The 24328-nt window shown below is 40.7% G+C and overlaps 1 protein-coding gene across 6 annotated transcripts in view; it reads left to right on the plus strand.

Moving 5' to 3' along the window:
• The window catches only part of NRG4 (neuregulin 4), a 145672-nt gene extending 122041 nt beyond the window's left edge, over positions 1 to 23631 (plus strand). Inside the window, exons 7-9 of one of the 6 annotated variants that reach the window (XR_008380647.1) lie at positions 707 to 821; positions 2588 to 2670; positions 21823 to 21872. Coding sequence is in view for 2 of the 6 variants with exons in the window: in XM_053594185.1 (XP_053450160.1) it covers positions 6311 to 8137 (1827 nt within the window). In the remaining 4 variants the exon portion in view is untranslated. Of the gene's footprint in view, positions 1 to 706; positions 822 to 2587; positions 2671 to 6231; positions 10471 to 21822 lie in introns of those variants that run through there. The other 5 variants (XR_008380646.1, XM_053594185.1, XR_008380644.1 and 2 more) reach the window with 5 other exon arrangements.
• The last annotated feature ends 697 nt before the right edge of the window (positions 23632 to 24328 follow it).

Raw genomic sequence — 24328 nt, forward strand, 5'->3', positions numbered from 1 at the left:
TGGAGAAGATGTAGTCTTTTATGGGACTAACGTACTTAATGCCACTGAACTGTACACTTAAAAATCGTTATAATGGGCTCTGCGCCTGTGGCTCAAGTGGCTAAGGTGCCAGCCACATACACCTGAGCTGGTGGGTTCGAATCCAGCCCGGGCCCGCCAAACAACAATGACGGCTGCAACCAAAAAATAGCTGGGCGTTGTGGCAGGCGCCTGTAGTCCCAGCTACTTGGGAGGCGGAGGCAGGAGAATGGCTTGAGCCCAGGAATTGGAGGTTGCTATGAGCTGTAATGCCACAGCACTCTACCCAGGGCGACAGCTTGAGGCTCTGTCTCAAAAAAAAAGAAAGAAAATTGTTAAAATGGTAAATCTTATTATATGTATCTCACCACGATAAAAATTCAGCCAGACTGAGTGAGATGCCATCATTAAATGATGCTGTCAAATGATGCATTTTAATGTGCTCAAAATTATTACTTATCAAGAGGCTGAAATAATGTGTCCCTGCATTTTACAACTGAGAAAAGCATATATTTTAATGTTTTGGAAAGTTTATTGATCTTTGCTATATTTGCAATGATAACATCTTTGCTGTATTTGTAATAATATCTGAAGACACATTAATCTTTAAAATACTTGGTGGTAAAATAGTGAAGAAATTCTCAAAAAGAAACAAAGTTTTTGATTGATCATGGTATTAACTGGACAGGTTAACTTTAGGAGCCAAATATGAGAGGAAGAAGTATGGAAATTATATCCTGCCACAAGACCTTGAATGCAAAGCACCCGAGCTTGTATTGCATCAACACATTTTTCCTTAAAAGGTTTGTCTCTTGATTTTTTTTCTCTAGAATGTTCAATCAAATGATAAAATCCAATTAATTTTTAGAAACCACACACATATAAAACAACGATTTGATCTCTTTCTTGTTTATAAAGAAACAATCAGGAAGGGCGGTGCCTGTGGCTCAGTCGGTAAGGCGCCGGCCCCATATACCGAGGGTGGCGGGTTCAAACCCGGCCCCGGCTGAACTGCAACCAAAAAATAGCCGGGCGTTGTGGCGGGCGCCTGTAGTCCCAGCTACTCGGGAGGTTGACGCAAGAGAATCGCTTAAGCCCAGGAGTTTGGAGGTTGCTGCGAGCTGTGTGAGGCCACGGCACTCTACCGAGGGCCATAAAGTGAGACTCTGTCTCTACAGAAAAAAAAAAAAGAAACAATCAGGAAATGACCTTGGCCTTGTAGCCTTTCCATACATAGAGATACACTCTGGTTAACTGGGGAAAGTTTTGGGATTCAAGTATTAAATCACTGTTTTTTTAATGGAAGGAAAAAAGCAGGACAAAGGTTAAAAACCGGAATAAGGTGAGTATTGGGCTTGGCTCACAAAATTAGGACATTTGGCCAATTTTTTGAGGTCAAATAATCTCAGTCAATAACTACAAAGCCGTAATTCCAAGAAAAACAAAGAGAATGGCTTTTACCAAATGAGACAAGATAAGTGTCATAAAAGTAGAGTTGGAGTCTCAGATTAGGAGAGTTGACTATAGAGACTGGGACTTGCTTAATAATGTTAGTTCATGTTTGTTACAAAAATCATAGCAGAAAGGTACACTATTTTAAAACATATTAATGACCTTCCTTCACCAAGAAAAACCCTCCTTCAATCACACCATAAAACCTTATTTTTGCTTCTCAGCTATACTCTGGCAGGTTTGCTCCCATCACTTGTGTGCTTCTAGAACACAAACTTCCCTAGGTGATCCTCCCACTTTGTTCATTTATTACACATCATCCTTATTGTAAATAATACCCTAATTTTGAAAATACAACTCTTCAAAAGGCAAGAAAGTTGTTGATGATATAATCGTGAATGTCACGTGCCTGCATGTGCTAGGCACTGTGGTTGATATTTCAAATATTTTCACTCATACAAGTCTCAACAATTGTGTGAGGTAGGTGCTGTTATTCTCAGATATGGTTAGAAAAACTGAGGCTTAGTGAGGCTAAGATCACAATCACCCATCTGGAAGGTGGCAAACAAAGATTCAAATGCAGGCAAGCTTAGCTCCCAAGCTCATGTTTATAGATGCAAGTGATAGCCTGGCCTCAGGGCTCACTGGTTATCCAGGGAATTTAGCCTCCTGTTTTATTAGTTTGGGTTTCTTTGATGTTTTCTTCTGTTTTCCTGTCATCATTATTATTGTTGTTGTTATGATTGTCATTGCTATTAGAATGACTAACAATCTTTTCCTCTCACCACCGCCTCTTTTCTAGCTTGTAACGTGTGTATCTTACTTAGAAAGATCACTAGGCTTGTTAGAATAGGGAAAATAGTGAGGAAAGGCAGGGGCAGGCAACTTACAATGTGTGAGACTTGAATGAGGACAACACAACTATTTAGTGTTCTGGGGAGCACTGTAGGGCAGGGTATTAGAAATCTTTGATATTCCAGGTCAGTTAATCTCAACTCTTCAGATCACAAACAGAAGGGGCAGGTTTATATATGTGAATAAAAGAGATGTGGGTAGGTGTGCTTATACAGAAAAAGCACAATGGAGAAAACATCTCAGTGCTTCTGATTTTCCACAGGTCATGGAAAACACTGAAGAAACATCAAAGTGAGTCGAATCACTGTTTTTATTTTACAAAGGCAGAAAATGAGACACCATAAGGTAAAAGAAACTAAAAATTTAACTCTTCATTTCCTAAATAAAATACTTGTGTAAGTTGTTGTACCACAAAACACAAGTCTTTCCTGCCGCAAGGCATGTGTGCTTCTGTAATGTTCCTCAGCTCATGTGCAAGTGGTAAACACGAGGATGGTGTCAGTATGACATGGAAGTTCAAGATGATTTTTCCCAGTGTGCTAACATATGGAAGCAACCAGGGACCAATGTTCCCACAACTACAGAGAAATCCTTAGCAATGTATGTAGATCTTATTTAAAAAAAAAAAAAAAAAGATGAGAATCCTTTTTATTCAACGAGTGGCTGGTTTTGTCTATTCATGAACTGCATAGCTTTTTACTATGTTAAGGTATCTGAGAAGCTATTAAGTACAGAGGAAAATGCTGTGACTATGTTTCACCCGGCAATTAGAAAAAAGCACTGGTTGATGAAGAAGGATACCTACATAGCTTATTCTTTTTTTTTGTGGTTTTTGGCCGGGGCTAGGTTTGAACCCGCCACCTCCGGCATATGGGACTAGCGCCCTACTCCTTGAGCCACAGGCGCCGCCCTACATAGCTTATTTTTAATAAAAAATCTTCCTGTATCTCACAGGAAAAAATATCATCTTGAAAGTTTAAGGAGGCAAAAGATGGACTAATTCTCAATACAAATACCAGTGAAAATTTTGGGTTGTTATTGTTATTACAGAGGTTACAATGTTCCAAACCTGTTTTCTTCATGAGGCCTAGAATTTCTAGTGCATGATTTTGCAGATGGTAAGTTTTAATCTTTTCAGGTGCAAATTAAGATTTGGGTAGGTCAGAACAATTTAATTTCTGCATATTTTCCCCACCTAAGTTACATGGAAAAAAAAAGGAAATAAGTATTAGTGACTTTGAGAAGTATGAAAATAAAGTCTTGGAGCAGTCTGGAAGAGTGAATGGGTCTAGGGCTGGTAAATGGTTGAGGCAGAAGAACTTAACAGCCAAACTCTGAACCACGTCCTCTTCAAGGCTGGCATGCAAACTGGCTTTTCTACACAGCTTAGCCCAGTGTAGGTACTGGGAATTGAATCTGTCCCTGGTGTCATTTGATTCATTCATCCCATTATTCACCTCATTAACAAAAATACTCGTGAGTGTGATACGCTGAGACAGAGTATACAAAATGAAAAGCCCTCACATGATTTTAATTAGTACTTTACTCTTAGCAAAGTTTTAGATGTACAGAAAAACTAAGCAGACAGTTCTAAGCTTCCTGAGTGTTCCCCTCCCCATCCAGTTCCTCTATTAAACATCTTGCACTAGTGTGGTACATTTGTTTAAATTAATGAACCAATTATTAGCTAAAGCCTTAATTTTACAATAAGGTTCCTCTTTTTGATGTACAGTTTTATGGGTTTTGATATATCTTATACTTTATTTTCTCCTCCCTCTCTTCCACTGAACTTTTGACCAACACTTATGTCTTTACAGTCTAACTTTGCTTTTCCAGATATCATAGTACACAGCCTTTCAGACTGATGCTTTAACTTAGTGATATGCATTGAAGACTCCTCTGCCTTGTGGCTTGATAGCTTTTTTATTTATTTATTTTTTTGAGACAGTCTCACTATGTCACCCTCGTTAGAGTGTCGTGGTGTCACAGCTCACAGCAACCTCAAACTCTTGGGCTTAAGCAGGTCTCTTGCCGTAGCCTCCCAAATTGATAGTTTTTTTTTTTTTATTAAATCATAAACACATAGATCATGTATACATTAATGCATTTATGGGGTACAATATGCTGATTTCATATAGAACTAGGAATGCTTACATCACACTGGTTAATATATACCTCATCTTGGTTACTTAATTATTGTGTCAAGACATTTATACTCTATACTAATAGATCCAACCTATACCCTTGTATTACGCACCATAGGTATGATCCCACCATTCACCCTCCCTGATACTCTTCCGTGATTCCACACTAGATCTCTTACTCCTTAAACAATAAATCTCCATTCATTCCTGCCCCCAACTCGGACAGTAACCACTGTTCTGTTTCTATGAATTTCAATATTCTAGCTACCTCATAGAAATGAAATTGCACAGTATTTGTCCTTTTGTGATTTATTTCTCTTAACATTTCTTAAAGATTCATCTGTTATGTAGCATGTATCAAATTTCATTCCTTTTTATGGCCAAATAATCTATTGTTACAGATATATTACATTTTGTCTATCCATTCATCTGTTGGTGGGACATTTAGGTTGTTTCCAACTTCTGACTACTGTGAATAATGCTGCTGTGAACACTAGTATACAAATCTATCCTCAAGCTACTGCTTTCAGTTATTTTGTGTATACACCCACAAGTGGAATTGCTGATCAAATGGTAATTTTAAATTTACTTTGAAAACTGCCATACTATTTTCTGTAGCATCTATACCACTTTATATTTCCATCAGCAATGAACAAGAGTTCCAGTTTCTCCACATAACTTGTCAATACTTTTTGTTTTTTAATAATGGCCATCCTAATGGTATGAAGTGTTACCTCATTGTGGTTTTGATTTATTCCCATCTTTATGACCTTCTTTAGCGACCTGTCCTTTGCCACTTTTTTTTGCCCAGGGCCAGGTTTGAACCTGCCACCTCCAGTACATGGGGCTGGCACTCTACTCCTTTGAGCCACAGGAGCCGCCCTGCTTTGCCACTTTTTTTTTTTTTTTTTTTTGCAGTTTCTGGCCGGGGCTGGGTTTGAACCCACCACCTTCAGCATATGGGGCCAGTGCCCTACGCCTTTGAGTCACAGGCGCCGCCCCATGCTTTACCACTTTTAAATCAGGTTTTTGGGTTGTTGCATTTTAAGTGTTTTGTATATATTCTGGATATTAAATCCTTATCAGGTGAGTTGCAAACATTTTCTGCCATTCTGTGTATTGCCTTTTTACTCTATCGATAGTATCCTTCATGCACAAGATTTTAAATTTTTCCTTTTTTTGCCCATGAGTTTGGTTTCAAATTCAAGAAAATATTGCCATATCTAAGCTTTCCCTATTTTCTTCTAGGAGTTTTATAGTTCTTGCTCTTACATTTAGGTCTGGGATCCATTTTGAGTTAATTGTACACATTGTCTTGGGCAAGGTTCCAACTACATTCTTTAGCACATGGCTACCCAGTTTTATTTCTCTCAAGTGGGCAACCACCATTTGTTGAAAAAAATGTCCTTTTCCCATTGAATGGTCTTGGCACCTTTTTCAAATGTTATTTAACTGCATACGACAGCATTTATTTCTAGGCTTTCTGTTCCATTCCATTGATCTGTATGTATGCCTTTATGCCAGGATTACACTGTTTTTGATTACTGTAGTTTTGTGGTAAGTTTTGAAATCAGGAAGTGTGGGTCTTCCAGCTTGTTACTCCTTTTCAATATATATTTGGCTATATGGGGTTCCTTGAGATTCCATATACTACAGGATGGTTTTTCTATTTAAAAAAAAAAAAAAAAAAAAAAAAGATCCTGGATAAATCTGGAGAGACGCTGGGCTAGAGAATCTACAATGGCTTCCCATGATTTTCCAGATGAAGAAGATGGTCCTGAGCAAGTAATAGGAGGAAAGAAACAAAAACAAAACACCGACACAGATTTACTAATGAAGAAATGAAAAAACTTAAAAAGATATTTACATACAATCCTTATCCGGATTTTACAACCAGAGAAGAACTGGCCAAAAAACTCCAATGTCAAGTGAACGTAATTGATAACTGGTTCCAGAACAGCAGAGCCAGACTTCCAACCAAAGAAAGCAGCAGACTATTTGCTACATGGAAACAGTGCAATGTCCCAGTCCAAGCTCATCCACTTTTAGAAGTCCAGGATACCCAGGCTGAAGCTCCAAACTACACCACCAACCAGAGCCTTTCTTGTGCCCAGAAGATTCTGATGGGTAGAGCAGATTGCTCCTCTCTGGAGAAACAGGGGATTTCTAGTCAGCAAGCAGGCCCTAGTTGGTCCTTTCCAGTCTCAGGCACTATAAAGCAACCAGGTGGTGCTTTGGAGAATCAAGATCACACAGGAAGTGGGCGTTCTCCTTCTTGTCCTTTTCCTAGCTACAGCCCAGCAGGTTGCCTTCACACTCCTAAAGCTTTAGTGTGCTACTTTGTGAGAGAAAGGGTTGACACTGGGGAAAGCCAGCATGCAGACCCTTTTCTGTCATGTTATCTTCATAGTGAGTACGGAGTGAGGAAGCAGCAGGAAGAGCAAGAGGAAGACAATTTTAAAAAGTGTTCACTATCGGAATGTCTGCAGCAGGATGATTGGCAGTATTACTTGGAGCAGCACCAACGGCCCCAGATTTACCAAGAAAAGATGCTGTTCCTGGAGCAGCTGACAGTGGACCTGGATCCTGGGGATCAAGGGCAGGATTTGGACTCCTCTCAGTTGCAGTTGCAGGTTCAGTTTCCTCAAAATAATGGAGAGCCCGGCTGCTCTCAACTTCAGCAAGCACCTCCCCAAATAGTTGCCAACTCATCACTGCTGTCCCCAGGGCAACATATGCAGCAATGGGCTTCAGATCAACCCAGGGCTCAGATGCAGCAGCCACCACTGCTGTCCCCAGGGCAACGTATCCAGCAAGGGGCTTCATACCAACCCAGGGCTGAGATGCAGCAGCCACCACTTCTGTCCCCAGAACAACGTATGCAGCAAGGGGCTTCATATCAACCCACGGCTCAGATGCAGCAGCCACCACTTCTGTCCCCAGGACAATGTATGCGGCAAGAGATTTCACATCAACCCAGGGCTGAGATGCAGCAGCCACCACTTCTGTCCCCGGGAAAACGTATGCAGCAAGAGGCTGCATATCAACCCAGGGCTGAGATGCAGCAGCCACCACTTTTGCCCCCAGAACAACGTATGCAGCAAGGGACTTCATATCAACCCATGGCTCAGATGCAGCAGCCACCACTTCCGTCCCCAGGACAATGTATGCAGCAAGAGATTTCACATCAACCCAGGGCTGAGATGCAGCAGCCACCACTTCTGTCCCCGGGACAACGTATGCAGCAAGGGGCTTCATATCAACCCACGGCTCAGATGCAGCACCCACCACTTCTGTCCCCAGGACAATGTATGCAGCAAGAGATTTCACATCAACCCAGCACTGAGATGCAGCAGCCACCACTTCTGTCCCCGGGAAAACGTATGCAGCAAGAGATTGCATATCAACCCAGGGCTGAGATGCAGCAGCCACCACTTTTGCCCCCAGAACAATGTATGCAGCAAGGGACTTCATATCAACCCAGGGCTGAGATGCAGCAGCCACCACTTTTGCCCCCAGAACAACGTATGCAGCAAGGGACTTCATATCAACCCAGGGCTCAGATGCAGCAGTCACCACTTTTGCCCCCAGGACAACTTATGCAGCAAGGGACTTCATATCAACCCACGGCTCAGATGCAGCAGCCACCACTTCTGCCCCCAAGATGACACATGCAGCAAAAGATTTCATATCAACCCAGGGTTCAGATGCAGCAGCCACCACTGGTGCCCCCGGGGCAACATATGCAGCAAAGGGCTTCATATCAACCCAGCGCTCAGATGCAGCAGCCACCACTTCTGCCTCCAGGACGACGTACGCAGCAAAAGATTTCATATGAACCCAGGGTTCAGATGCAGGCCACCACCGGTGCCCCCGGGGCAACATGTGCAGCAAGGGAATTCATATCAACCCAGGGCTGAGATGCAGCAGCCACCACTGCTGCCCCCAGGGCAATATATGTAGCAAGGGACTACAGATCAACCCAGGGCTAAAATGCAGCACTATGGGTTGAGGAATCTCCAGGGGTCCACCTCAGAGACCAGATGCATTTCTAGGAAGTAGTACTAAAGTTCAGAAAGTCTCAGTTATGGTGACCCACAGGCACCCATACAGAAGCCCAAGACAAAAGCCTTTCCAGAAGCCATCACATTAAATTTTTTTTTAATTTTTTTTTTTTTTTTGAGACAGAGCCTCAAGCTGTCGCCCTGGATAGAGTGCTGTGACGTCACAGCTCACAGCAACCTCCAACTCTTGGGCTCAAGCAATTCTCCTGCGTCTGCCTCCCAAGTAGCTGGGACTACAGGGGCCCACCACAATGCCCGGCTATTTTTTGTTGCAGCCATCATTGTTTGGCGGGCCTGGACTGGATTCAAGCCTGCCAGCCTGGGTATATGTGGCTGGTACCCTACCCATTGAGCTACAGGCACCACCCAGAAAAAATTTTTTTAATTAAAATATTTAAAAAAGGGTGGCACTCATACAACTCAGGTGTATGTGGCTGGCGCCTTAGCCACTTGAGCCATAGGCACCGAGCCAATTTTTTTTTTTTTTTTTTTTTGAGGCATAGTTTCACTTTGTTGCCCTCGGTGGAGTGTCCTGGCATCACAGCTCACAGCAACCTCCAACGTCTAGGCTTGTGTGATTCTCTTCCCTCAGCCTCCTGAACAGCTGGGACTACATAGGAGCCCACAACGCCCAACTATTTTTTTTTGCTGTTTGGCCAGGGCCGGGTTCAAACCCACCACCCTTGGTATATGGGGCCGGCACCCTACCCACTGAGCCACAGGTGCCACCCTTTTTTAAATTTTTTAATTAAAAACATTTTTTCTGGGTGGCGCCTGTAAGGTTTGAACCCGGCCCAGGTCAGCTAAACAAACAATGACAACTGCAACAGAAAGATAGCCAGGCATTGTGGCGGGCACCTTGGTCCCAACTGCTTGGGAGGCTGAGGCAGGAGAATCACTTGAGCCCAAGAGTTGGAGGTAGCTGTGAGTTGTGATGCCACAGCACTCTACTGAGGGGGATGGGGTGAGACTTTGTCTCAAAAATAATTTTTTTTTAAATTATCATTAGGAAGATTCCATCAGCTGTTAGTCCTGTGGTCCCTATTAGCCCATGAGACCAGAGAAGCAGTGTCTGTGTGTTATAACCCTTGACCACATAAGTTTATAGAGACCTGGAAAAGCCTGACCTAGAGCACGGAATGAAAAATGCACCAGCACAAACATAGCAAGAGCATCTCTTGGTGGCTGGACTGGCATGAGCATTGGATAAGATAGATGTGGAAGCTGAGACGTAGAGAAGTGAAGGGACTGGCCTACATGGAAGAGGGTCCTACCACAAAAAGCAGCAGTAGAACCTGTGTTGCTGGCTGCACTTAGAGCGCTGATATCATAGCTCACAGCAACCACAAACTCTTAGGCTCAAGAGATCCTCATGCCTCAGCTTCCTGAATAGCTGGGACTATAAGAGCCTGCCACAATACCCAGCTAATTATTCTATTTTAGAGTGCTAGGATTACAGGCGTGAGCCACCACACCTGGCCCACAAAAGAACTTTAATTGTGGTTGCCAGCACATGAACTATCAGAAGCCTCCTAAGTTTTTGAAGACTTTTTTTAGTTTGGTCTACTCAAGTTTTATGAATATCCTTAACAGACTAAGAGACAGTAATTAAATGGAGTGTCAACTGAAGATGAATGAGGAGCCTGAGCTCTCTCTTCCTGCGACCTAGCTGCACACTGGTAGTGTCCTGTAGGAATCTATTTGTAATAAGTTTCCACTATGTGCTTTAAAACGTTAGAGAATAATTTGATTAAACTTTAATCTGTAAAAAAAAAAAAAAGAAGAAGAAGAAGAAGAAGCCATTGGGATTTTCATTGGGTTGCACTGACTCTGTAAATCACTTTGGGTAGTATTGTCATCTTAGTAATATTAAATCTTCCAGTCCATAAACACGTGATGTGTTTCATTTATTTTGTCTTTTAATTTTAACAGCAGTGTTCTGTAGTTTCCACTATATAAGTTATTCACTTTCTTTGTTTTAACCTATTTTAATCTTATGTTGCTACTGTAAATAAAATTGTTCTGATAATTTTCCTTTTAGATTGTTTATTGCTAGTGTATAGAAATGCAGCTGATTTTTGTTTTATATACTGCTAGTTTGCCAAATTCATATATGGGCTGTTTTTTTGTGTGTGGAATCTTTATGGCTTTCTACATATGAGACCATATTATCTTTGAATGGAGATAATTTTACTTCATACTTTCCAACTGAAATGCCTTTTCTTGACCTTCTGCTCAAGCTAGAACTTCTAGTACTATGCTGAATATAAATGGTCAAAGTGGGCATCCTTGGTTTGACCAACTTAGAGGAAAAGTTTTCAGTCTTCACCATTGAGTATGAAGTCCACTATGGGATTTTCATATGGCTTTTATTTTCACATTATAATGTTGACATAGTTTCCTTCTACTCCCTTGTTTTTAATCACAAGATGTTGAACTTTGTCAAATGCTTTTTCTGCATCAATTGAGATGATGTGTTTTTTTTCCTTTCATTCTGTTAATGTGGTGTATTGATTGGTTTTTGTATGGTGAATAGTCCTTGCAGACCAGAAATTAATTCAGTTGGTCATGGAGTAAGATCCTTTTAATATGCTGCTGAATTATGTTGCTAAAACTTTGTGAGGATTGTCGAATCAATGTTCATGAGGACTGTCAGTCTGCAGATTCTTTTTATTGTACTATCTTTGGTTTTGGATCAAGCCTCTTAGAATGAGTTAGGAAGTGTTCCTCCCCTTCAATTTTGGGGAAAAGTTTAAGGATCGTTGTTATTTCTTCTATAATTGCATGGTAGAATTCAGGGCTTTTGTGTTTCAGAATTGTGATTACTAATTCAATCTCCTTATTAGTTATAGATCTATTCAGATTTCTCTGTTTCTTTATGATTGAGCAGTTAAGTTTTGGAATTTGTTTCATCTAAGTGGTATAAGAGTTGACAGTACTCTTATAGCCCTTTTCATTTTTGTAAACAGTATTCTCACTTTTTATTTTAGCTTGAGTCTTCTTTTACTTTGTCTACCTAAAGAGACAGGATTTTCACCTTTTTGATCTTTTCAAATAACTTATGGTTTCATTGATTTTTCTCATTTTTCTATGTACGATGTACTGATTTCTTTTATCTCTGCTCTAAAATGTATTTCCTTCCTTCTACTACCTTTAGGTTTAGTTCATTTTTTTCTCATTCCTCAAGCTGTAAAGTAGGTTATTCATTTGAGAGATCTTTTTTGTCTTTTAATGCAAGCATTTATGGCTATAAATTTCCACCTTAGCACTGCTTATGCCTCATACCATGAATTTGGGAATGCTGTTTTTATTTCTAATTCATCTTTTTAATTTCCCTGTGATTTCTCCTTTGACCCATTGGTTTCAGAACATGTTGCTTAATTTGGCCTTTTGTTATTGATGTCTAAAACTACATCCTGTTGAATATACTTTTTATCTTCCTTACCTGCTTTATGTGTGATCTTATTAAGTAACTGCTGATACTTGAGTTGCTCTCCTTTCTGCTTTCAACTGTCCTATCTCAAGTTTGCTAATCTTTCCCCTCCCTGCTCAAATCTGCTGCTGAACCCTTATACTGAAAATTTCATTAGTTTCTCTTCTAGCAATTTTTGGTTTATTTTTCATAATTCTTCTCTTTGCTGTTTATCATCTCCTGGTTTAATTTTTTTGTTCATTTCTCCCGTTAGCGCTTTAAGCATAGGCTGTTATCTTAGCCTTTGTCTAATAACTTTAATGTCAGGGCTTTAGAAACAGTGTCTGCCAATTAATTTTGATCCTTTGAAAGGGCATTATTTCCCTGGTTTTTTTTCCTTGAAAATAGTGAAATACCCTATTGTAATACAATAACTCTTAAGTATCAGATTCTCCCCTTTCCCAGGGTTTTCTGTTTTGTTTTGTTTTTTTTTAGTTTGTTGGTTTGTTTTTGAGACAGAGTCTGAGTAGAGGGCCGTGGTCACAGCTCACAGCAACCTCAAACTCTTGGGCGTAAGTGATTCTCTTGCCTCAGCCTCCCAAGTAGCTGGGACTACAGGCGCCTGCCACAACACCCAGCTATTTTTTGTTGTTGTAGTTGTCATTGTTGTTTAGTTGGCCCGGTCCAGGTTCGAACCCGCCAGCCGTGGTGCATGTGGCTGGTACTGTAACCACTGTGCTACAAGCACCAAGCCCGACTGTTTGGTTTTTGATTGATAAAGGCTATCATCCATTTGTTTTGAGACTTTTCCAGACTTTTTACAAGACTATTGCTTTCTGTGTGTGTTCACTGAAATTTGTTCTTTTTATTCCATTTTCAGCTATTTTGACAGATACTCCCTTGAATGCCAGGACTCTCCCAGTTTTTTCACATTGGCTTCGTGCTAGAGTAATCCTCCAACTCTTAGGCTTGTGCTGAGCTTAGGGACCAGATTGGGGTGACAGCTTAGGCTCTAGAACTTTTCCGAAGGTCTTCCCTGGGCATATGTATGACATTTTAAATCTCCCATGTATATATGAGTGGTTTTTAATGTCCTAATTTCCCCAAGTCTTACCCCAGCCTCTCCTCTGGACCTTAGCTACTCTTATTTTATGGCTCTCCCCATAACCTTTTGCTATAGGCATCTGTAGTTCCTAGAAACTCTTACAAGAAGTGCCCACCTTTCCAGTTAAGCAAAACAAAGGTGAGTTCCTTCTGTCAGTCATCCCCAGACAGATTAGAACCTACAGAGTAATTTACGAATAAGGTCTGTTCTGCTTCTTCCAGTTCAAGGGAGGGAGCTGGGGACTGGGCTTTTACTACTTCAAGAATAAGATCAACCCTACGCCAAAGGGTAGGTGGGGCAAGAGCCAGTAAAATAAATCCCAAAGCTTTTCTATTGTTTTTTTTTTTTTTTGTAGAGACAGTTTCACTTGATCGCCCTCGGTAGAGTGCCGTGTGTCACACAGCTCACAGCAACCTCCAAATCCTTGGGCTTAGGCGATTCTCTTGATTCAGCCTCCCAAGTAGCTGGGACTACAGGCGCCAGCCACAACGCCCGGCTATTTTTTTTGTTGTTGCGGTTTGGCCGGGGCTGGGTTTGAACCCGCCACCCTCGGCATATGGGGCCGGCACCCTACCCGCTGAGCCACAGGCGCAGTCCCGCTTTCCTATTGTTTTAAGGATGGTTTTCCTTATTTGAGCTTTCTCCTGGTTGCTGTAAGCCTTTCGCTGCATTCTGGCACTCTCACAACGTTGGCTCTGTTGCTACTTGTTATTTTCAGTGCTTCTGTGGGGAAACAGGAGGTTGGAGGTTCATAGTCCACCACTTTGCTGATACTGTTCAGGTCACTTCTGCTTCATTCCTGTGTGTATTCAAGGTCTTACATATGTGTTTCAAATTGTAATTACTCATAATTAGAAAAATGTTAAGACAGTGGTCTCAAAATTCTCCTCAATCTGTTCATTTGCATTTACCATCAATGGTAATGAATATATTTTCTTTCAATTTCTTCTAAATTACTGAATCTTGCCTCTTTTTGCTGGCTACGATGACAGTTACTAGAGAACAAAAACTTTTATAAAATCTGCTTAAGAGATATAGAGGGGCAAATCGCTGACACAACTTTTGTCAGACTGTCCCAGCTAGGGGCAGGAAGACAAGACTGACGTGAACTCTGGAGCAACCAGAACTGGGGGGCAGGGGGAAGATTGCAGGGAGAGGTAACAGAGGTGTTCAGCTGCTCCACTGAAAAGAGCTAAGAGGAGGAAGACAGTGTTAGAGTGGACCAGATCTGAAAGAGCCTAGAGCCAAACAGAAGGGTAAGAGCGGCCCTCTCCCCACTCAGGGGCTCTTCACATGCAGCAACCCATGGGAACGCTTACCCTCAGGGAGAGTACCACAAGGAACCAGACCCCCAGTTTTCCTGTACCTAGGCATTGTCTCCTCTTAATCTCCTTCTTTTCTGATAGACTAGAAAGCAATTTCAATTCCATCGGACTTAGAGACAGTCCATCCCCCCATCTTTAGCAACAGGACAGAAAGCCACTTGCTGAGGCCCGCTCTCTGCACGTGTCAGGAGCATCAGTCCAGCTCAGACCCAGGTGCCAGGGTGGTGAAAAAGAGTCCAGACCCTACACCGTCCCCATGACGATGATGTAACAAGCAAGTGTGGTGGTGGCCAGCACCTCTCTCACTGGCAGCTGGCAGGAACAACTGCTTACAGAACACGCAGGATGCAGGAGGGTAAAAAAAAAAGGGGACGGGCCCTGTCTCCCCATCATATCTGGCCTCTACACTGCGTGGTCCTGAAGCCACAGGCATTCCTGAGCTAAGCAGCTCTGAGAGGCAGTCTGAAAGCTATGGATTCCCCTACGCCTGACCACAGGAGTTTTTTTAATCTGTTACTGGTGGGTGGGTACCTTGGTGTACTGGACTTCCACTGGCTGGTCCTGACTCCACCCTCTGGGATGGTTTGGCCTGCCATCTGTGCACTGCCCCCAGCCAAGGAGCCTCAACTGAAGCCCTGATCCCAGCCCCACCCTTCCTGGCTTAGAAGAAACCCAGGGAAACCCTACTTTGTGTAGCCCTGATAGGCAGCTTTGGTAGGCTGTGAGCAGGAAGGGCCATAGGAGAAAGCAGTGGCTCATTTAAACAATCAACGGTGAAAGGGAGAGCAACACATCCCTAGGTGTTTGGATCTGATTCAAACCTGCCAGTTTTAATATCTAAATGGCCTTAAAACACTGCTGAGCAGGTCAGCAGAACAACTAGCTGCCACATTGCTCTGACAGACCTGGAAGGGGCATGGTGAATTCCACATTCGGGGGTCCTTGAAACTGGTATCAACCCAGTTGTTTTAGTATCCAAGTGGCCTTAAATCCCTGTTGAAGAGGCCAGCTGTGCACCAAGTGGCTGCTTCACTGTGCCAGGTCCTGGAAGGAGTAGGGTGAGTTTCACACCCCAAGACCTCTGAACTTGATATCACCCCCTCATGTCAGGAATCCAAACAGACCTAAAATCTACTGAGTGGGTGCCAGATGAACAAGTGCCACTTGGCATCACCACGTTCTAGAATAGATGTGGAAAGCCCTGCCCACAGGGCCTTTGAATCTGATACCAGCCCACTGGATTTGGCAGCCAAGCAGCTCTAGAACCTGCCAAGCAGCTAGTAGATCAAAAGATGCCACTTCACATTGGGAAGTCCTAGAAGGGGCATGGTGAGCCCTGCATCTTGATGCAGCTGGAGCCAACACCAGACCACCTGACAGGGCATCCAAACAGTCCAAGAGCCTATTGACCAGCACTGTGGCTGGCAGACAGGGGTGCAACTTGGCCAAACCTATGAGCCACCTAATTCAGGACAACCAGAATATCTCTCAACAGATTCGGGGATGCCCTAAACTTTTAGCTTAGAATTAAAAAAAATAAATAGGAAACACACATGGGGAGGAATTAGCAAAAGAACCTGGCAGCATGAAAACTGAGGGCAGATCAGCTCCCCTAAGGGATTACAATGGAGCTACAACTGAAAAATATATCCACAAAGAATTTGTTGAAATGATAAAAATGGGATTCAGAATAAATATGGTGAATAAGATGAAAGGAATTGAAAAGAAGGTGGAAAAAGGAGTTCAAAACATGTCTCGAGAAGTCAACAAAATTAAAAACGAAGTCACGAAGGACCTGGACATAATTAGGAAGGATATAACTGAGCTTAAGGAATTGAAAGAGGCATTCAAGGAGTTTCAAAATACAGCAGAGAGACTCAGCAATAGAAAAGAACATGGAGAGGGAAAAAAAATCTCAGAACTCAAAGATAAGATTTTTGAACTAACCCAATCATTAAAAAAGGTGAAAAAGAGCAAAAATGGAGCAATCTTTTAGAGAGTTACAGGACTACACAAAGCATACAAAGATATGAATCATAAGTATTGTGAAGAAGAGTTCCAAAAGCAAGGAAGCTCTACTTGAAGACAACATAGTGGGGAATTTCCGAAGCATTGCCTAGACCCAGACATACAAATACTAGACATAGTTATAGAACTCCAGGACAACTCAATTCAAACAAAGCATCTCTTAGATACATTGTAATCAACTTGGCCAAAGTCAAAAGAGAAAATTCTGCAGGCAGCCAGGTGTAAGACACAGCTTACCTACAAGGGCAAAAACACTACTTTAGGGAGAAAGTGGACTTTTTGGCAGAATCTTTACAAACCAGAAGAGAGTGGCCTGTCTTCAATCTTCTCAAACAAAACAACTTCCAGCCCAGGATTCTATATCCCACTAAACTAAGTTTCATATTTGATGGAGAGATCAAATCTTTTACTGACAAGCAAACATCGAGGAAATTCGCCATTACGAGACCAGTTCTGCAGGAAATACTCAGACATACGATACACTGACCATCATAATGGACAACCAGCAAAGTAAAGACACGCAGAAACAAAAGCACAAAGCCTAGCTTCCGCAACAGCCCAAGTGATAAAACTAGGCAACAGACCTCAAAAACAAGACAAACAGAACTCCATCATACTTATCAATTCTAATTGTGAATGGCTTGAATTCCCCACTGAAGAGGTACAGGCTGGCTGATTGGTTAAAAAAGCATAAGCCTATTACATGTTCTCTTCAGTAAACACATCTAAACTCCAAGGACAAAACAAGACTCAGGGTGAAGGGTTGGAAAACAATATTTCAGATAAATGAAAATTAGAAGAAAGCAGGAGTCACAATCCTATTGCAGATACAACTGGCTTTAAAGCAACAGAAGTAAAGAAAAACAAAGGTGGGCAGTGCGTGTGGCTCAAAGGAGTAGGGCGCTAGCCCCATATACTGGAGGTGGTGGGTTCAAACCCAGCTCCAGCCAAAAACTGCAAAAAAAAAAAAGAAAAAAGAAAAAGGTGGACACTATATACTAGTCAAGGGAACATTACAACAAGAAGAAATTTCAATCCCAAATATCTATGCACCCAAATTAAATGCTGTTTTAGAAAATGAACCTTAACCAGTTTGGACAATAGGATATCCTATAACATCATAATAGCTGGGAACTTCAACATCCCAATAACAGAACTAGACAGATCGATCCTCCAAGGAAAAGCTAAACAAAGAAACGATGGACTTAAACAATAGGCTTAACAGACATATACAGAACATACCACTCCAATAATATGGAGTATATGTTCTTTTCATCAGCTCATGGATTATTCTCCAAAATTGATCATATCCTAAAACAGGAATCAAATCTCAACAATGTTAAAAAAAATAGAAATTATACCTGTATCTTTTTGGGTCACAATGGAATGGGAACTCAACTCCCACAAAAACTTTCATCCCCAAAGCATGGAAACTAAACCTTATGCTGAACAACAGCTGGGTCAAGGAGGAGATAAAGAAAATGACAATAAAGCCACAAGATAACAAAACCTGTGGGATACTGCAAAAGCAGTCATAAGAGGCAAATTTATTGCATTAAATGCCCACATCCAAAAAACAAAGCACAAATCAACAACTTAATGAATCATCTCAAGGAACTGGGAAAGGAAGAACAACCCAATCCTAAACCTAGCAGAAGTAAAGAAATAACCAAAATTAGATCAGAATGAAATGAAATTGAGAACAAAAGATCTCATTCAGACAGATTGACAAAATTAAAAGTTGGTTCTTTGAAAAGATAACATGGATAAACCTTTAGTTAGATTAACTAGAAACAGGAAAGTAAGATCTCTAATAACTTCAATCAGAAATGAAAAAGGGGAATTACAACAGATACCATAGAGATACAGATTATCTCTACTACAAAAAACTCTATGCCCAGAAATTTGAAAACATGGAGGAAATAGACCATTACCTAGAATCACACTACCTCCCTAGACTTAACCAGGAAGAAATACAACTGAACACACCAATATCAAGCACTGAAATTTCAACAATAAAAAAACCTTCCAACAAAGTCCTGGACAGGATGGTTTTATACCAGAATTCTACCAAACCTTCAAAGAGCTTGTTCCTATATTGCAGAACCTATGCCAAAACACTGAGAAGGAAGGAACCCTCCTCATCACATTCTATCAAGTAAACATCCTGATACTAAAACCAGAAAATGACCCAACAGAGAAGGAGAACTACAGACCACTTTCACTAATGAATATTGATACAAAAATACTCAATAAAAATTTAGCTAATAGATTGCAGCTACATATAAAAAAATTATACATTACAATCAGGTGGGCTTCATCCCTGGGGTGCAGGACTGGTTCAACATACATAAATCCATAAATGTAATCCACCACATAAACAGAAGCAAAAACAAAGACCATGTGATCCTCTCAACAGATGTAGAAAAAAACATTCAACAAAATTCAGCATCCTTTTCTGATAAAAAACACTTAAGGATATAGGCATAGGTGGCACATTTCTTAAACTAATCAAACCCACCTATGACAAACCCATAGTTATACTGAATGGGTGTAAAACTGAAAGCTTTTCCACTTAGAACCAAAACCAGACAAGGTTGTCTTCTATTGTGACTACTATTCTAGTTCTGGAAGTTCTAGCCAGGCAAGATTAGGATATCAAGGGTATATAAGTGGGAACAGAAGAGGTCATTCATTCAGTCTTTGCTGATGATATGATTTTATACTTAAAAAAAAAACCCAGGGCCTCAACCATGAGACTCTTGAAAGTGATCCAGAAATATGGTAACATCTCAGGATATAAAATCAATGTCCACAAATCAGTAGCCTTCGTGTATGCCAACAACAGTCAAGTTGAGAACCAAATCCAAGACACAGTACACTTCTTAGTAGCTTCAAAGAAAATGAAATATCTAGGAATATACTTAACAAAGAATGTGAAGGATCTTTACAGAGAGAACTATGAAACCCTGAGAAAAGAAATGGCAGAAGATGTTAACAAATGGAAGAACATACTATGCTCATAGCTGGGAATAATCAATATTGTTAAAATGTCTCTATCACCCAAAGCTATCTACATATTTAATGCAGCTCCTGTTAAAAAACACCATCATACTTTGAAGAACTTGAAAAATCAGTACTTTGATTTGTATGGAACCAGAAAAAAAACCCAAATAGCCAAATGCAGTTCTACAAGATAAAAACAAATCTGGAGGCATCTCATTACCAGACTTGACGCTATACTACAAGTATATAGAAATCAAAACGGCATGGTACTGGCATAAAAAATAGAGATCTAGATCTACAAAATAGAATAGAGAACCTAGAAATGAAACTAGCCTCATATCACCATCTGATCTTTGACATACCAAACAAAACTATGTTTGAAGTGGACAAATAGCTAGTGACCTGAATATATAAGGAATTCAAGCAAATCAACAAGAAAAGAGCAAATAACCCCATCAATCAGTGGACAAGCGACATGAACAGAACCTTTTCCCAAGAAGACAAATGGCCAATAAATACATGAAAAAGTGTTTATCATCCCTAATCATGAGAGAGATGCAAATCAAAACCAGTGAATAGCCCACATCACAAGGCCCCAAAGCAGCAAATGCTGGTGGGGGTATGGAGAGAAGGGAACACCCTCAAAGAACTAAAAGTAGACCTCCCATTTGATCCTACAATCCATTACAAAATACCAAGAATAAAAAAAAAATCAAAAACCATTTTACCATAAGGACATCTGCATTCAAAGGTTTATAGCAGCTCAGTTCACAACTGCAATCGTGTGAAAACAACCCAAGTGCCCATCAACCCATGAATGGATTAATAAACTGTAGTATATGTATACCATGGAATACTATTCAGCTATAAAAAAGATGGAGATTCAGCTCAGCACCTGTAGCTCAGTGGTTAGGGCGCCAGCCACATACTATGGGGCTGGTGGGTTTGAACCTGGCCTGGGCCTGCTAAATGACGACAACTACAACAAAAAAATAGCCTGGCATTGTGGCAGGCACCTATAGTCCCAGCTACTTGGGAGGCTGAGGCAAAAGAATCACTTAAGCCTAAGAGTTTGATGTTGCTGTGCGCTGTGACACCACTGCTGTCTACAGAGGGCAGCATAGTGAGACTGTCTCAAAAAAAAAGATGGGGATTTTATATCTTTTGTATTTACCTGGTTGGATTTGGAGAACATTCTCCTCAGTAAAGTATCTCAAGAATGGAAAAACAAATATCCCACATACTCCACGCTAATCTGAAACTAGTACATCAGCAATTACAGGCCCACAAGAGAAAAACAAATCCAAGACGAGATGGGGCTTGTTAAGTTCCCATCTGTCAGGTATAATGTAGGGGTGGGGTATACTGCACACTTTGGACTTTACCTTACAAATGCAAATAATGCAACCTAATTGTATGTACCCTCCTGTTGAAGGAAATTTAAAAAAACTGCTTAAGAAATGAAAATGTGGCCAGGCCTGATGCCTTATATTGTGCGGGTATAAAATAACAAAAGCTCATTTATTTTTTCTTAAAAATTTCTGTAGATTACATAGAAAGTTCTCAGTCTTGTTAGAGTTAGTTCTATTGTAATTCTTTGCATGCTAATTTTGTTCAATTTGCGATACTGAGTCAGTGGCAAATCTTCTGCTATTTTAGCCTATGTTGAGATGATCCAGACGTAAGCAGAATCAAGAGAATCTCAGCACTTTTGGAGGCCAAGGTGGGAAGAATACTTGAACTCAGGAATTCAATATCAGGCTGGGCAGCACAATGAGACCCTGTCTCTACAAAAAAAATAAGAAAAATTATGCAGGTTTGGTGGCATACCCTTGTAGTCTTTTTGTGCTTGCCTTAGTTTTTTCATGTGATCATTTTCTTGTTTCATAAAGGACCACGATGGTTGTAATCTTTAGGAATTCAGTTTGATTTTGGCTGAATGCTTGCTTTTTTTTTTTTTAAGACAAGCCTTTTGAAATTGTGATTAGTTATAGTTCCATGAGAGGCTGAGACAAAAGGAATGCTTGAGCCCAGGAGTTTGAGGCTACAGTGAGCTATATGACTGTGCCACTATGCTCCAGCCTGGGTGACAGAGTGAGACCTCATATCTTTAAATAGAAAAAGAAAGAGAAGGGAGGGAGGGAGGAAGAGAAAGGGAAAGAAAGAAAGTGCCCCATACACTATTAGTACCAAACAATAAATGACATCTTTTGGCTTCTGTCAATGTTTTGTAGTTTGTAGTAGTACATGTTCTTATAACCTGTCTTGCAAATAATTTAACTATTCTGCCCTATATAGGCCCAATATTAAAATAACTTTCTGGTAACACATTCTTTACACAGTATAGGTACTAATTTTATTTATTTAATAAGGATATTACTAATGCTTATTATATTTTCTTTATTATTTTTAGGACTTTCGTTAAGCCAAGCTCATACCCAGTTTCTACAACTGAAAAGGCAATCATCTAATCTCATGATTTCTCTCATCCAGAGTATCTGGAGACTTCGGTTCCTGATAAAACTGAATTCATAGCAGTACAACCCTGGGCCAGTCTGTGTGGGTGTAAAATAACAAAAGCTCATGTGTTTTTTCTTAAAAATTTCTGTAGATTACATAGAAAGTTCTCAGACTTGAGACTACTTCTATTGTAATTCTTTGCATGTTCATTTTGCTAAATTTGTGATATCAATCAGTGGCAAATCTTCTGCTATTTGGCCTATGTTGAGATGATCCAGACATAAGCAGAATCAAGAGAACTGGAGTGCAGCAGCTTACTGGATCCCCATTGTATCACTCTGCAGGGTGGCTAGTCTAGGTCTTAATTCCAACTCCACTTTCCCTCTTAAGATTTCTATTTGGCTGCTAAGGGCTTTCACTCTACTTGGATCAAAGGGAATGGACCTTGATGGAGCCTTTTATACAGCAAACTATAGCCCCAGAAATGATTTTGCTTTGAAAATCTGTATTTGTTAATATCTTGATTCAATAAACCATTCTGTAATCTGATCTTCATCTGAGAGAGGGCTGGCCACTCAGTACGTTCACTAAGGATATACCTTTACTTCTCTTTTTGTGCTCACCTCAGTTTTTTCATGTGATCATTTTCTTGTTTCATAAAGAACCACAGTGGTTTTCATCTCAAGGAATTTAGTTGGTTTTGGGCAAAACAATAATTATTCCTTTAAAGCTTGCTTTTTTTTTTTTTTCTTGAGACAGAGTCTCACTGTGATTGAGACAGAGTCTCACTAGAGTGCCATGGCGTCATAGCTTACAGCAACCTTCAAACTCTTGGGCTTAAGCAATTCTCTTGCCTCAGCGTCCCGAGTAGCTGGGACTGCAGGCTCCTGCCACAATGCCTGGCTATTTTTTGGTTGCAGTTGTCAATGTTGTTTAGCTGGCCTGAGCTGGGTTCAAATCCGCCAGCCTTGGTGTACTGTAACCACTGTGCTACAAGAGCTGAACTTTTTTGTGTTGTTAAGACAAGGCTTTCAAAATTGTAATAAATTAGTTACAGAGCTTTAAAAGTCATAACTAGTCTCCTTCCACATAACCTGAGGCCTTTTGAGAGGCAGGGAGGATGACTTTTGTTGGTACTATTGTTTCTATTGGTCACTTCTCCCCTTTCTACTCTGCACTAACATTGCAATCATGTAACCGAATTATTTTATTGTTCTTAATAAACTCAAAGGCTCAGCTATAAAAAGGAACCCTATACTGATACCAAATATATGAAATTATCCTGGCTAGGTTAATTGGCTCACGTGTGTAATCCTAGCTTTCTGGGAAGCTGAGGTGGGTAGATGGCCTGAACTCAAGAATTCAAGACCAACCTCAGCAAGAGTGAGACACCATCTCTACTAAAAACAGAAAAATTAGCCAGGCATTGTGGCGGGTGCCTGTAGTCCTCAGCTACTAGGGAGGCTGAAGAAAGAGAATTGCTTTAGCCCAAGAGTTTGAGGTTGCTGTGAGCTATGACACCATGGCACTCTACCAAGGGCAACACAGTGAGAGACTCTGTCTCAAAAAAAAAAAAAAAAAAATAGTTCTGACTAACTTTTCTTTGGACTTTCCTCAGGGAACTAAGATTTAGAGTAACCATAAAATAAAGGAATCTCTTAAGTATTTAATCATATAAATAACAAGAGAAAACTCTTTTGAGGTAAAAATTAGTAGAAAAGTGATTAAAAAAAAAGGCAAGAATGTTAATACATTTGAGTTCTACTTACCTGCAAGGTTTGCAACCATCCTATTAGAACAAACCAATGACCATTACAAAAGTGCCATTCATTAGTTACATCATACCGTATTAGGTAGGCTATGCTAATATAAGGATATCCTGCAACAGACCTGAAAGAAAGAAAAAAACAAACAATGGCTTACGAAAGCCTGATGTTAATTTCTCTCTTATAAAACAGTCTGGAGGTAAGTTAGTCCAGTCACAAAATGGCAGAGCTTGTACTCTCTGCCACAGTGGGGCGCTGCCTCCACTACAGGGTCAAGGATGGCTCACTACCAGATCTACCTTCCAAGCAATAGGATGGAGAAGTGGCGGGGGAGATCACAGACTTTGGAAGGACACACATCATTTCCCCCTTCCATTCTGCTGTCCAGAACATGATCACATGTACATGGGTGACTAGTAAAGGTAGTCTTTGTTCTGGAAGGCACGGGGTGTAACTGAAAAGCTAAAGGTTATCACTGTGTGCAAAGGAAAGAAAGGATAATGAGAGAAAATTGGTGTTACCTGTATGTTATCTATTTAGATATTTGCGTAATTAGAAATTCACACTTGAATATCATTCTATTGGGAATATGACAGCATTGACTAGTTGACAAATACCTACCATTCTAGGTTTTCATTTATAATGCGTTAGTTTACTTCCTTTGTTCACCCACCAAAAGCAATGAAATGCACA

This window comes from Nycticebus coucang, chromosome 6, assembly GCF_027406575.1.
Source record: "Nycticebus coucang isolate mNycCou1 chromosome 6, mNycCou1.pri, whole genome shotgun sequence".
In the NCBI taxonomy this organism is placed as follows: domain Eukaryota; kingdom Metazoa; phylum Chordata; class Mammalia; order Primates; family Lorisidae; genus Nycticebus; species Nycticebus coucang.